Below are 15,567 nucleotides of genomic sequence, written 5' to 3' on the forward strand. Positions count from 1 at the left end.
TAGATATGATGTAAGGGTAGCAACCATCAGTTACAGTTTAGCCTATTTACAATAACGCTTCTGGTTTACATTTGACACAGATTGAAGATTTGTTGAAGAGTTTCGTAGGCTTTTGTACAAATCATTTCTGCCTAGTCTACTTCTCCTGGGCTATAGTCTACAGACACCGCCCCGTGACAGCTAGCCTATCAGACAGCACTTTGATGCTTTGAGGCACAACAATTGCATTGCCAAGGAATATAAGATTAGAAAATACAACATTTGCCTGATTTAACGTCACTTCCGATCTCACAGATACAGATAATGTTGTCGGTTGAACAGAACCAGATAATGGCATCTCTGTACACTTCTAATAGACTGCACAGACTGCCGGCACTGATCGGTGCAGGTTGTGTGAATCTGAGGTGTGTGGGTTCTTTTGCCCCTCCGTCTCCCTGGGGTAAAGCCGAGTTCACAGAGGCACAGGGAGAGAGGCACAGAGTGCTATTTATCAGGCTAATGGAATGAGTGAATAACACTGATGTCAGCCTGCACACATGCACGCACACACTGACTCGCTCTCTCTAACACATACATACACAGACACACACAGGCACATACACACACACACAGACGCGCGCACACACATACACACAAGCTTGCCGGGGTGGCTGCTACAGCTGCAAATAATCGTCTCCAGCTCAGTTGCCGTGCTAATAATCCTCGGGAATAATCTTCAATTAGACTTGCCGAGCTAATCTTCACCCAGTCAGAGGCAGTTTTGTGTTTCTGTCTGTGGCCTTGTCTCTTTGTGTGTGTGTGTGTGTGTGTGTGTGTGTGTGTGTGTGTGTGTGTGTGTGTGTGTGTGTGTGAGTGTGTGTGTTTGTGGTTGAAGGTCCACTACGCAGATGCTCAACTCTTTTTTTGTCCCTTTTGTGAGAGGAAGTGAACATCATTCTTTAAACTCCGTTGCTGTTCGTGGCATAGAGATTATTTCTCGTGTGATGTTTCACAGCTTGAGTTCTTCATAAACACAGTGAACTGGTGTGTACCCTGAAACACACACACACACACACACACACGCACACACACACACACACACACACACACACACACACACAAACCTCCCCAGCACACACACAAACAACCCCACACAAAGCAGAGGCACATACATTGGGGCCACAGCAAACTCGTTTGCTCTTCTGTGAGAGAAGATGTTTGTTGTCTTTGTCTGGTCCGTGTCGCCCGAGGGAAACGCGAGGACCACGGGAGACAGACTAATTCTCCTTTCAGGGGCTCCGGGGAGTTTGTCAACACCACACAATGCGGCTGCAAATCCCCGCCGCTGCGACACACGCACGGGAGCCCCTGCCGCATGTTCGGTTTCCGTGGCGCTGTCAGCCGCAACTCTGGGACGTCGACTGAGAGGATTTCGCGAAACATTTCTTTCTCTTTCTCTCTCTCTCTCTCTCTCTCGGTCTGTCTCTCTCTCTTTCTGTTGTTTTGTTTGGGTTTAATCTTTCCGAGGTGCTGTCTTTCTCTCGCTGCCAAAGCTTTCAATTCCTCCCTGGCCCAGCCGTGGTGCGAGTCTGCACGATTTGCACGCTGTTCAAACCGCCACCCACTGTCCCCACATGACAGCATGCTCAGGCCCATAACTATATGCACCGCCACAGACCTGGTTTGACCGCACGAGACACACACTCACACACACACATATGCTAACAAACAAGCAAACAAATCTTTTAATTATTCATGATAATAATCCATTTTTTGTGCCCAGCTTTCCACAGACACCCGATGCATTTTGCATTATGTATGAGGAAAAATACAGTAAAACAGAAAGACACAAGTGACCCAGAAGGAGACCAGCAAATGAATCAATTTAGTAACAGTGCACTTCAGGGAGATCAGGGATTGACCCAAGTAAAGTTTGTGTATGGAGTCAAGGGGTTAGGCAGAAAAACTGAATATGATTTAGCTTTATGGCTGCTAGTAATAGGAGCAGTGTTGTTTTTTTAAAAGCTGTGTTGTTCTCTTACTTTTTATTGGAGTATTGGACTCCAATATCTCTGATGCACAAAATATAGCTTTTTCTGTGCATGCTATTTTGTCAAAATGTGCTATTGTGTTGCTGATGTATTACCGTTAATATGAGCCATATTTTATATTATATACCATATATTATTTTACACATACTAGCTCTTCACATACTTACCCATACTAGCTCTTCGCATATTTGCACACACTAGCTCTTCACATACTTACACACACTAGTTGTGTGAAGAACTACATTAATCAAAATGTTTGTTTTTCACATACTGTACACCTTCCAGTTATCTATGAAAATTACCTAAACTACTCAACTTGACTGAGACCTGAGAGCGTTTAAGAGCAGCTTGGTGTGCTGCTTCTATTTGCATTTCATATGCATGTGATTTCACATGCATTATGCCTTCACAGTCTTTATGCAATCACCCAGTATCCTCAACCAAGTGTACACATACATCAATCTTTATGCAACAGCACATGTATGAATTCACTGCAATGTGTGTGTGTGTGTGTGTGTGTGTGTGTGTGTGTGTGTGTGTGTGTGAGTGTGTGTGTGTGCGTGTGTGTGCATGTGTGTGTATGTGTGCGTGTGTTTGTGCATACATGTGTGTTTGTGTGTGTTAACCTTGTCCCTGCGCCCCCACACCCAGATGGCCTGATGAGTGAGGGGGAGTTCTTGGACATCACGGAGATCAAGCGGCACCAGGCCGAGGAGTTCGAGTGCATCACCAACAACGGCGTGCTCCAGCCCGACATCCGCCGCGTCAAGGTCACTGTCAACTGTGAGTCCTTGTCCATACGAGCACTAACACGCTTTCACTCATATGCACACATGCAAAAATACACACACTCATCTCTTTAAAGATATAAAAACAAGCAAGAGTATGTACATACACACACATAGACGAATAGACAGTATGTACGCCCATACATTTGTAGACATAGACAAGGCACCTGTACTCAACACACACTTGTTACAGAGTTATAAAGTCACTAGCACTTCCACGAACACGGTGGAATATTTAAAGCACAAACACTCATAAATTCACTCAATTGCATACTCAAAGAATACACACTAACGTAACATAATTAAAAATAGAAGCGATTGGAGTTTTCCAGATGCCACAGGAGATTTAACTAGTTCAACACTCAAGTTGGGCTTGGCACAGAAATATAGATGGCTACAGAGAGAAGCACCTAATACCGAGCGTCAAATATGGTGGACGATCTGTGATGCTGTGGGGCTGCTTCTCCTACTCAGAAGATCCTGGCGCCATTGTTCGCATTCATGGCATCAGGGATTCCATTGGCTGCCTCTGCCACAATCCACTCAAAAATGGTTAAACTAACACAACATTAAGCTTTTGCCATGGGCATCCCAGTCCCCTGTCCCAAATCCAACTGAAAACCTGTGGTTTGAGCCCAAGAAGAGAGTGCACAAGAGAAGGCCCAGGATTTTGGAGAGAGATGTGGAGAGATTCTGCATTGAGGAATGGTCAAACATCCCTTCCTCTGTATTCTCAAGTCTTATCAGACTTACACCCGGTCTATAAGACTTATAACGGGTCTTATAAGACTTATAACGGGTCTTATAAGAGAAGACCCGCGCTGTTCTGTTGGCAAAAGGGGGCTGCACAAATTAACAAATAAAGGAGTGCCAATAATTACCACACAAGTTTTTCCCGAAAATAAAATGTATTTTGTGATCACCTGTGACTTTTTCCTGCGGTAATGGGCTCATATAGAATTCATATATTTTCTTCATTTTATGATGCAAAGACAACATTTTAGAACTTGATTAAACAAGGGGGAATTTTCATCAGCCTTTTTATAACTCTTAAACTATTTAAAATAAATAAGGGTGCCAATAATTCTGGAAGACCCTGTATAGACGCTTACATGCACACACCCACACACACCCCAAGAAGAAGCACAGCACATTGTGTTCACCCCAGCATAACAATGAGCCACTGCTTGTCATTCTGTGCAGCTCTTTCGCCCGCCAGGGCCATTAATATGACATGAGTGTCTGTATGATATTCTCCCTCTCCGTCACTCCAGCAACAAACACATGTGTCGGTTGCACGCCCAAGACCTGAATACCAAAGCCAGTTTTGAGTGCATATTAATCCCCACTGACCTTCAGCACCAGCGGCAGAGCCAATGATGGACTGGCATGGGTTTAGCCCAGAAACACATCTGTGTAGCCATTGTAGCGCAACAATAAAATTGACGGAAATGAAATTAATTGTGTTGGTGTTGATATTTGTTTTGTAGCTAAATTATAATCGGAACAATGTTTCATTCGACTCTTCTTCAACAATAAAAAAATCTATCTTTGGTTCTCTATTTCTCTGTCCTCCCCTATCTCATCCTTGGCCTGTTCAACTGAATCTCTTACCCTATTTCTTTCTCCCTCTCCCCCTCCCTCTCTCTTTCTCTCTCCCCCTCTCTCTCTCTTTCTCCCTCTCCCCCTCCCTCTTTCTTTCTCTCTCTCCCCCTCTCTCTTCTCCTCTCCTCTCCTCTCTTCTCCCCTCCTCCAGATCCTCCTACGATCACGGATGTGAAGAATCTCAGTTCAGCTCAGCTGGGAAAGACTGCTCTCCTCCGCTGTGAGGCCATGGCCGTGCCAACCGCCACCTTTGAGTGGTTCAAGGACGACCACAGGTCAGTGGGGGGGTCAGCAAGGACGACCACAGGTCAGTGGGGGGTCAGCAAGGACGTCCACAGGTCAGTGGGGGGTCAGCAAGGACGACCACAGGTCAGTGGGGGGTCAGCAAGGACGTACACAGATCAGTGGGGGGTCAGTGAGGATGGCATGGCTGTGCCAAGGTTATGTCAGCACACGGACATGAAGTGCTTCAACCTTACAGACAACACTAAAAATGTCTTTGTTTTACATACAAACATAAATGTAAATAATAATACCAATTTAATACTACAACCAGCCTTCCAGTATGAGGCTGCTATACTGGAAAGACATCGCTGGTGCTCTTAAACCCAAAGATTAGATTTACGGTTCTGACTTAATTGATGATTTGGAACTATATGCAATACGTGAACATTATAATTGTAGCGCAGTCTTGTTCTGCGTTTGTCTATGTCTAAGTCTACGAGGTGCCTGCATGAGGCTCAGCATTGGCTGTGTAGGTGTTACAGGGACTGACACAAAAACAAAACTTCACAGAGAACTGTGTCTGATTCACAAAGAGGAGTGCAACAAAAGCTATGGCAACAAGCAAGAACCCTGATTAGAACAAACGTCCCCAGGGAAACCTGTCCCCCCACTGGCTGGTCTATACAGATAGTCTGCAGTGACATTGAGAAGGGGAAGAAAGGAAGGAGGGAGGGCAAGATGAGATGGCAGCATTTCAGAACAGGTCTGCTAACTCTGTGAATTAAACATCAGTCGTTCCCCTGGCTGCTCACCGGCAGAGGGAGGTGAAAAAGGAGACAAGCGCCCAGCGCGCCTCCTCTCAGAATGGGCCCGGTGTGTAAGAGGGGGGTCCAGTCAGAGGTGTGATGGAATGATTGTTTTTTCTTCCTCCTCCTCCTCCTCCTCCTCCTCTTTTCCCTAGACCTGTGGAGAGTGACAACACCCTCAGGATCAAGAACGAGAAAACGCGCTCGCTGCTGCTCTTCACCAACGTGACGGAGAAGCACTACGGCAACTACACCTGCTTCGCCTCCAACCGCCTGGGAGCCACCAACGCCAGCATGCTACTACTGCGTGAGTCCCCCAGCAGCACACCGACGACACGGGAGCGCCCCCCCCCCCCAAATATCAGAGCAATACAGCTGGCTGCAAGGAATTAAAAAACTAATTTACACTGGCAATCAGTAAACAGTCCATTTATTCTTTGCTTCCCTTTTCATTTCAGTCATAATTGGGCCTTTTTCTTGTCTGTTAGGATTAGTATTCATGTTTGGGATAATTTAATTTAAGCTCATGTTACTTTTTAACTTTTAGTCTTTTGATTAACACGGCTTCTTTCTGTTTAATGGCTGAAAGATAGACTTGATAGCGTCATAAACTCACTGATATCAATGCAGTTTCTTGCTTAAGAGCACAGAGCTGGTTTAAATAGCCGATTTTCAGAGAATACTTCAGCCAACATCACATTTAGTTGATTTGCTACTCGCTTGTCGTAGCCAATCTGTGTTTAGGAGCATTATGCTAATTACTCGCCCAAATATTCACACTCTCTTTCCTTTAATAAAAAACAAATGAAGAGAAAGCGTTTAATTGAGAAAAAGAAACTAAAGCCACAGTGACTTGCTTTGCCACTTTGTAGATACCTTGTTTACTTACTCATTTCATTCATAACTAATCAACTTAGTGAGGCCGTTGTCTGCATTGATGTTTCTGTTGCCAAGACAAGTATTGATGGTTTGTACTTTTTTTTTTATTTGACTGCCAACTGCAGATGAAATTAAATGTACTAAGACTTTTAAGAAATTAAGGCATGCATACAACTCATTTGGATTTGATTGCATCTTGAAATGAGTCCTCCCATATATCCTTGCTGCTTTGGTAGCTAAAGAAATGAAAGTTGCTGAAGAATTACCTGAAGAAGTGGGGAAATTCATGTTGATTCAGTAATCCCCATGGTAATCTTCTACCACATTTCTCTACAATTAGGGGAAGAAATATAGGGAACAGTGGCACAATGCATTGATCATCCTCTGCTACTTTAAATATGCCTTCCACAAACTGGATACAACCCAGACAATATGACTGTTCTACAACAAATTGATCAGACCACCAGATCATAAGTGGTAGCAAGTAGTCAATATTTAGGATTCATTTGAGGATCCGGTCAAATTTCTACTCCAGCATTGTTTTGTTTGGACAAGTACTTAACCATATTTTATTTTTGTGTTTTGTTTGTTTATGTATAAAGCATTTTTAAGATTCATCTCATTCTAAAAGAAATACACCATCTGCCCTTTTTTTCTTTTTTTCATTTAAACTAAATATTTTGTCCATTTCTGATGTCATTGTTTTGCATGTGTATGTGTATTTGTGTACATGTATACATCCTAATCATAATGTTTTATCTGTACCTAGTAGTGTTTCCATTCTGCCATATTGTTTCTTTTTAGCTATTAGCATGCCTTCATTCTCATTATTGTTTGTTGTAATATAATTGATTGCATTCTCATTTTCTTTATTTCTCATTAAATATATTTGATCTCTCTATGAAGTGACAACAGCCGCTTCTATTGCACCGCAAGTCTTTTATTTTGAAGCTCTCAGTGACAAATATACATTAGCGGTGGACAGATAACATTAAACTAAAATAATGGACTAACACTGGCAGCCTACCACACAGACAAAATGATAAACAGTCACACACACTACCATCAGGCACATCTTGGAAAGAACAATTATACAAACTAGTAGAACAGCAGTGTCAGCTGCGAGGAGGCCAGCCAGAGTCCGCAGCTCGCCCGAAGTTTCACAACCCCAACACGCTACAATATATTATGATATGTATGTATTATATGTTAAATACTGTATATACTACTCTTCTAAATTGGAACAGGTGAGTTTTTTGCCTGGCCTTTCACTCATGACTTTTCATTGTGCTACAAACCTTAAATACGTGAAACAATGTGTATTAGTGTTTAGTATGCGTTTAGTATTCCCATGTCCTACATACTTCCACCAACCTCTTTCCTTCCTTAGTTTCTCTCTCTCTCTCTCTCTCTCTCCTTCACTCTCTCTTTCTTTCCCACCACTCAGCCCACTGCATTCTCTCCATCCTACTATTCTCTGGCTCATTACACCAACTCTGCTCTCCCTTTCTCCTCCTCATCCATTTCCTCTACGTTCCCACTCCGTTCTGTTCCCTTACCTGCAGGACGTCATCACTCCGCTTGCTCCCTCTTCTCTCATTCCTACCATTCATTCATTCATTCATTCATTCATCCATTCATTCCCTCACTCCATTCTCACCCTTCCCCGACTGCACAGACTGATTCTCCTGCCAAATGTTTATTTCTTCTGTCGCTCTCTCCAGCTCTTTCCTCACATTAGCTTCTCTCCTTCGCAACACGCTGAGTTATTCTCTCCCCACCGCTCCTCCATTCTCCCCGTTTCCTCTCTCTTTCTCTCTCTCTCTTTCTCTCTCTCCCCCGCTCTCTCTCTCTCTCTCACGCACCCTGTCTGAGAGCATATTACCATCTTAAGTGAGTGCTTCATCTCTCCCACTTCTCTCCTCTTGCTCCCTCGTTTGCTCATTCGCTCTCATTATCTCCATGAGGCTGTGGCGGATGAGTCAGACGCTGTAACGGCTCCCGTACGTCTGCTCTCTCCATCTTTCCTCCCCTCTGTCAGCGGCTTGGGGGCTGTTTTGCCCCTTCTTCTGACTCTCGTACATGTCACAGGCTTTTCACTTCCACCTAAGAGGTTCTGTTTGTCTTTTCTTTTGTTCGTTGTTTCAAACAGCGTGACCTCACCTCACAGCCAGCATCAAAGGCTAGCCATAAGTTGTGTCATTTGGCCTCTCTTGGTTTTTTTCTTTCTTTGCTTGTTTCTTTGTTTGGCGTTTCCATTTCTGTGCGCTGTGTCTTATTTTGGGAGCCAATTGCTTGACGTTTGGCCTCAGTTTCCTGCAAACAGACTGCCGGTGAACTCATATGCCCCTATCCTCTTAGGCCCTCACTTTCTTGTCTCCGTTTCCATTCTTCTCCTCATTTTATTCTCTCACACGCTCTCGTTCTTCCTCTTGAAAAAAAACATTAATCTTCTCTCTCTCTCTCTCTCTGTCCGCTGTCTCTTGTTTTGGGCTGCTTTGTAACTCTCCCCACTTCCCCTTGCTCTGGCTTACTCTGAATTAGTCATGTGGGGTCTTCATTTACATGGAGGGTCTTGTTCTCTCTCTCTTTTCTATGGACCCCTCGCTCACCCTCCCACTCAATTTCTCTCTTTTTCTGCTAGTCTTTGCTTTCTGACTATTTGCTTTCTCTCTTTGCATTGTAATCTCCCGCTCCTCTCACTCACCCTCAGTCTCTCTCTTTCTCCCTCTCTCTCTCTCTCTCTCTCTCTCTCTCTCTCTCTCTCTCTCTCTCTCTCTCTCTCTCTCTCTCTCCCCCTCCCTCCCTCTTCCCCTGATACTATCTGCTCTGTCTGTTCATATCTGCAGGACCAGAGGCTGCGTACAGTGGAGGAGTTTCAGACGGGAGGAGTGTGAATGGCCTGGGCCTGTGGCTAGGCCTGTCCGCATGTGTACTTCTGAAAGCCTAGAGCCTGTCTCGCCCAACCCCCTACCGACAACGTAAGGAAAAGAGGAGGAGAGAAGAAGGAAGATGATGATGAGGAGGATGGTTATGATGAAGGAGTCTTTAATTATGAACCCATCACTGTGAACAAAAAGAATTATGCATTATTCCAGGAGCCATCGCTGCATCACACAGCACATCCTACTCTCTCTCTCTCTTTCCCTCCTTCTCTCTATCTCCTTATCCCTCTCTCTTTGTCTCACTCTTTCTTTTCCTGCACCCTCCTTTTCTTTCTCCGTCCAGTCCTTCCATCCTCACCGTCATCATCTTCAGCTTTTCACCAGGCTCTGTTACCTCTTAATAAAGAAGGTCACAATGATGTAATAATAATAAAAATAATAATAATAATAATAGCTACACACAGCACGGTCAGCTTCAGCTTATGCACTCTATCATGTGCTTTAAGATGATTTCACATGGAGCTGATGTTAGTGCCAGAGCCGGGTGATGATGGTGATGATGACGACGATGATGGTGATGATGATGATAATGATGATGATGATGATGATGATGATAATAAAACCATGCGACCTTTTAAATGAAAGATGTCGGAGGCCACTCACCAGCAGGGCCTGGTGACCTTCTGCCCACTGCGCAGCATGTAACAAATTTGAACAGCGCCACCTCTGGGCGCTCTTGATACAGCTGCTACGAATGATGTCAATACACACCTCATTCAGCACCCATTCTATCTCTCCATCCATGACAGACCAACCATGGGACTGCAACCATCTTCACATTCTGCATCTTTTCATCCGGTCCGCCCACTCACCCTTTCACCTCATACACCTCCCTCCACACACATTCTCTATCAGAGCAGTCCCAGTGTAAATATGCAGCACAGAGGCCAATGTCACAGTGTCCCCGCATTTGGCTAATTTCTAGGGAAACAAAATTAAAAACAAACACAAAAACAAAAAAAAACACATTACCCATAATTCTGTCTTTCTGAGTACCTCTTGTCCAGGAGGAAGTGTCTTCAGCGTCACCTGCTTTGAGTGCAGTCATTTTCATTCTCCTCTGTCTCGCTTGTGGATAGCATGTACTGGTTAGAGATGTCCCCTGTTGTGGCTCCACTTGTCCCCTGCCCCTTGCAGTCACCCAGCCCTGCACTGTGTACGTCCCCCTTCCTCGCAAGGCTAACTACTTTTACTTTTTTCGGTGTTAATACTTGATAAACAATGAGACAGTGACTACGTACTTAGATAAACGTGATAAGAGTAAAAATCCACGTGACGAATATATATCTGTAAACCGACAGTGCTGAGTACTGGTTGTTTGCGCAGAAATAATCTTTTATACTTTGCTCTGCAAAAAAACACCTTCATTAAATGACAGAAATGACAAATTTATTTTTTTCTACCCCCTAAGTGACTCTATCATATCATGACGAGCTTTGTTTGAAAAAAAAAGAGGATTTGTAGGAGTCCTCTTATCCAAAAATGAGCAATCAGTGAACTGTAATTTAATTTATAATCTGTATGTCCTCAATTTTTTCAGTGCTGTTGCCTGTATCTCATGTAGGTTCAACCACTTTATTCAACCATGCTGTAATATGTTTATATACAAAGCGGTAGATCAACCAAAACAATCTCGACGCTGTGAAAGATTGGGCCGGGGTTACGTAAAGCCGTAATTAGCAATTACCTTTGATTCACTAAGCAAGGGGACCGCCGCGTTCTCCTCCGTCTCTCCAGCCGGCAGGAGACAGAACTCATAAATCAAACACAATCCCGGCATTGACAGGATCCTCTTCAAGGACGACTCTCCCCTTCGCCACGTCAAGTCTCATCCTCTGTTCGGAACACAGGGCCATCGCCGGCTAATTAGCATTTGGCACAGAAAGCCTGCGCTTAAAACGAAGAGGTTGGGCACCTTCTCTTGGCATGCAAGCCCTGCACCTCATATCGGACGCACGCATACACTTCCTCAAAATTCCCAATGACCTGACGAGGGTGTCCATTCACAGGAATGAACAAAACAGTGAACAACATCTTTCGACTTTGTACATAGGTCAATCTTTAAACCCGCACTTGTTTGATTTAGCTTAATTTTCGTATGTTAAAACCAGCAATAACCCCTTAACTCACGTAAAGAGCAGATATTGTTTTAAGGTTCTCTAACGGAGTGTGACGTACAAATAAAGCTATTAATCGTATTGTGTTTTTTTTTTTTTTTTTTTTTAAGAATGCCAGAAGCTCTAAAACAGAAATGATTGTGTACTGTATAAAACCAGTGGTGCCCTCTGTGTATTGGTAATGTCTGCTTGAAGCCTTTGGGAGTTATTTGCAAAGACATGTAGACCTGTGAAGGCATCGAACGTGTGTCTCTGCATGGCTGTATTAATCCAGTATGGGGACTTAGTCTGGGGAGAAAGAGCCTGTACGAGCCTGTGTATGTTTCCATAGCCTCACGCCGCCGCAGTGCAGTTGTGAAATCTCACTTAGCTGTGGTGAATCAAGACATAAGGGAAACAACAACACATGCATTCTCCCCCTTACACTCTACGGAAGCCCACTAGACACCTATGGGTTCAGCTTTTAAGCACAAGAACTGATGTTGTGGTCAGTGCGTCATTTGTTTAATCATTTCTTTGAGGTTTTTTTTCTGCTACTCAGTGCATTCCTCGTTCGCTTCATCCTCTCATTCATTTCCCCATGTCTTCTCCACTCCTGCGCCATCGTCACATCTCAACATCAAAGTTGAATTGTCAAGTATAAACATCTCTGTGTACATATTCTCTCTTCAGATGAAAAAAAAAAAGAAAGAACAAATCAAAATGAAAAAGAAAACATGTCATGTTCCTCAATGTGGGTATAAAAAGCATGTAAGTGTTTGTTATGGGTGGATTTTAAAAAACAACAAAAAAGAACTGAAAAAAGTCCTGAGTGTTGTGTGTGGGCCAGAGTGTGGGGGGGGGGGGGGGGGTATGTTTTAAATGTGGAAGTTGGGGCTTTGCTTTTTTCCTTATCCCTCTTTCTTTCTTTCTTTGTTTTTTGTTTGTTTGTTTTTTTGTTCTAGTTTTTTTGACCCCTTGCAAAAGAAAAGTCGTTTCAGTGTCACCATGAGATTCCCCCATCAGCAGACTTGACAAAGGCACACCTCCCAGGGAAGGCTCAGAGCACTACGGGTCAGATCTGGTAGGGATCAGGGTCCAGGGGGGTCCGGAAAGTTCCAGAAGGGATCAAGTCGTACAGTTTCACAGGGCTGACTGCACACCATCCTCACCCCTAGTTTCTTATTCAACACACACAAGAAACATGGAGAGTCACTGTGTCTGCCTAACTGTCTCTGCCAGTCAAGGAGGGGGGCTGGGGGGGAGATGGGCAGAACCTGACCAGACAGTGACCCCCCCACAGTGGAACAGTCACTTCCCATCAGCCTTATCTCTCTAGTACATGGCAACATACGTCCTCTGCATCATTCTTTCATGAGAAAGCAGTATATGCACCATGATGTTTCTATGTGTAAAGGTGACAATCAAATGGTGACCAGTCGATGTGAGCTGCTTTTGAACAAAGCCTCCCTGAATAATATAGGTAACAGTGATTATGATAATGAGTAAAAAACATTATTATTATTATTATTATTACTATTACAAACATTAATTTGTTAACTAAACATTACACAATAGAGAATGTGCATACACACAGTTATCTGCTCTCATCACAGAGAGAGGGTGTTTCACACCATTAATTTGTACATATTGAAAAAAGAATAGTTTAAAAATAATATTGTTTGCATATTGTTTATGCGAGAGAAAAAACTATTTTGCCTTTCTCTTCTATGTTTTCTGAATGATCGCAACAGCAAGTAGATTTAGGAAGGCCTAGTCAATATTGGGTAGTTTTTAAGCGTATGTAGTAATTTATTGTTCTCTGTTCATTATTCGAGTTCTGCGCAGATGCAGAAGTCACCACATGGTACCGAACTGTTTCTGCGTGAGCGGACAAAACTGACTCTATTTTAAATGCAACACAGAATCAATACTGTATCGAATCTCGAAATAGAGTAATTTATCCTGGGGCTTGTACTACAATGGCTCAATGACTGAATTAGTCCTCTAGTGTTCTCTGCAGCCACAGCTTAGAAATGGACTGGATGTTTAGCTGACCAGCCAGCAGAAACCCAGTATTTGCACCAAATTCTCATGTAAAGCTCTGACTTTGTAAAACAAAATGAGGTTAGAAGTTGTCTGTAAACAGGAAAAGTAATTAAAAGAACCTCTACACATTAACTTTAACAGATAGACGTTGTGTTTTTCCATTCCAAACATCCCGTGCTTTAAGTTAGGATTCTTAGCATGTAGTGAGAACTTATGAAATGCAATATTTTACTGAGTAAATTACACTAATGTTGGATGGTTGATATAAAGGAAGTGTTATTTTTAAAGCCAATGCCTATGGATACTGTGTATCCAAAGGTTTATGTCTGAAACCTGACTAGCAAACTCATAAACATTAATGTGTCTGAGTTACTGAGAATTAAGGTATTAATAGAACACCGTAGACAGCGACCAGTTGATTAGGCAGGCGCAAATCAGCTTGAGTGAGTTATAGCATGTAACATGCACTTTGGAAATTGTAACTGTAGTTAAGTAACTAGGTCTTACATAGGTGGTTAAGTAAACTGTTAGATATATAGATAGATAGATAGATAGATAGATAGATCAAAAAGGGGGGGGGGGGGGAGACAGCAAGAACATATAGATGGAAAAGTGTAGGTAGATGAATCTGCTGTGTGTTACCTGTGCAGCAGCTAGTGTGCTACATGATCACACAGTCCCCCATCAGGTCTGATTTTACACAGAGCCACGCTGCTGAAGCTGCAGATGGCCACCATCAATCGCCCGTCCCTCACAACAGCAGGTACCCTGCAATTACCATCACAGCTTTGCAGGAACTTTACACCACCAATCAGGCCAAACAATAAGGCCTCTCCACCGCCCCGTCGGCTCTCTCCCTCCTTCCGTTTGAATGTCACTGATGTGAGAAGCGCTCCCCAGCCATGGCACTCCTAACTTATTGTCATCGCCACCTGTCAGTCACAGGCTAGCCTAGCCGCTAACATCAGCCATTACCATCGCCACCTGTCAGTCACAGGCTAGCCTAGCCTAGCTAACATCAGCGGCTAGGTTCCTCTGAAGCTCTGTAGATCTTTTGCATGCACACACTCTCACACACACACGCATGTGTGTGAGGTGATAAAGAATGTTGTTCGCCAACTGAGATCAGTGCAGCAGGTCAGACATGCCCATTTCTCCCCTTTTGACCTTTGCCCTTTTGACCTCTCTGTGTGTCCCTCTTTCCCATCGCCTCTCCTTACCCCAGATCAAAAATCCTGACTGACCCTTGTGTCCTTTTCCGTCCCTGCCTTACCCTGCCTGTGTGCCAAGTTCTCAGTTTGTGGAAATGTGTGCATGTGTGTGTGTGTATGAGAGAGAACGAGTGGGAGTGAGTGTGTCTGTGAGTGTGCATGTATGTGAGAGTGTGCGTACAGGAGGGAAAGAGAGCAAGACAGTGAGTGTTTGTGTGTTTGTGTCTATGCGCATGTAAGTGCAGGCGTTCTGTATGTTTATTTTTCTCCACGTCCGTGTTCATCACTGGAAATATTCATAGTGAGCATGTTGAGTTGTATATGTATTCCAGACATTTTTTTGAAACCCCTTTTCTAAGTGTTGGATTTCAGAAAATATATATAAATATATATATATATATATATATATATATATATAACATCAAAAGAAAACAACTGGACTATATTACAATAGACACACCTGAGCATTGTCTTCCACTTCCACTGGTCCTGTGTCGTGCTTCAGTATGTTGACTCTGCTGATCACTTGGGTTCCCGTTTTTGTCCCGTTACTGTCATTTTCTTTTTCAGTGTGTAAAAATATTGTCAAAAATTCCATAAAGAGGAGAAAAAAACTTAAATGGACTTTAAAAAAAAGAACAACAATAAAACTGAATTTTGTTTTTAACATAACCTGTGTCCACTCTTTTACTCATAGGGGTATGGCCTCAGTGCTGCAATGACTTCACGTTCACAGGGTTTTTCCAAAACCTCTGCTGGGGAAGGGAAAGCCGACGACTAGGCACAGTGTTTCCTTCTATCCCTCCTTCTTTCTCTCCCTCCATCTCTCCCTCCTTCTCTCCTTTTTTCTCTACACAATGTTTCCTTCTATGTAGATTCCTGGTGTGCATGCACATCGCCTTGGCACGTGCGGACCTTCTTCTACAGGATATT

At 43.4% G+C, this 15,567-nt stretch overlaps 1 protein-coding gene across 2 annotated transcripts in view; it reads left to right on the forward strand.

Annotated features, from left to right (window-relative positions):
- iglon5 (IgLON family member 5) overlaps nucleotides 1-15,306 on the forward strand; it is a 130,730-nt gene extending 115,424 nt beyond the window's left edge. The window contains exons 5-9 of one of the 2 annotated variants that reach the window (XM_031575713.2): nucleotides 2,682-2,813; nucleotides 4,575-4,698; nucleotides 5,610-5,761; nucleotides 9,183-9,314; nucleotides 12,340-15,306. In XM_031575713.2, the coding sequence (XP_031431573.1) occupies nucleotides 2,682-2,813; nucleotides 4,575-4,698; nucleotides 5,610-5,761; nucleotides 9,183-9,283 (509 nt within the window). In that variant the 3' untranslated portion in view covers nucleotides 9,284-9,314; nucleotides 12,340-15,306. Of the gene's footprint in view, nucleotides 1-2,681; nucleotides 2,814-4,574; nucleotides 4,699-5,609; nucleotides 5,762-9,182 lie in introns of both variants that reach the window. The other variant, XM_012829112.3, reaches the window with a different exon arrangement.
- The last annotated feature ends 261 nt before the right edge of the window (nucleotides 15,307-15,567 follow it).

Source organism: Clupea harengus, chromosome 11, assembly GCF_900700415.2.
Source record: "Clupea harengus chromosome 11, Ch_v2.0.2, whole genome shotgun sequence".
NCBI lineage: Eukaryota > Metazoa > Chordata > Actinopteri > Clupeiformes > Clupeidae > Clupea > Clupea harengus.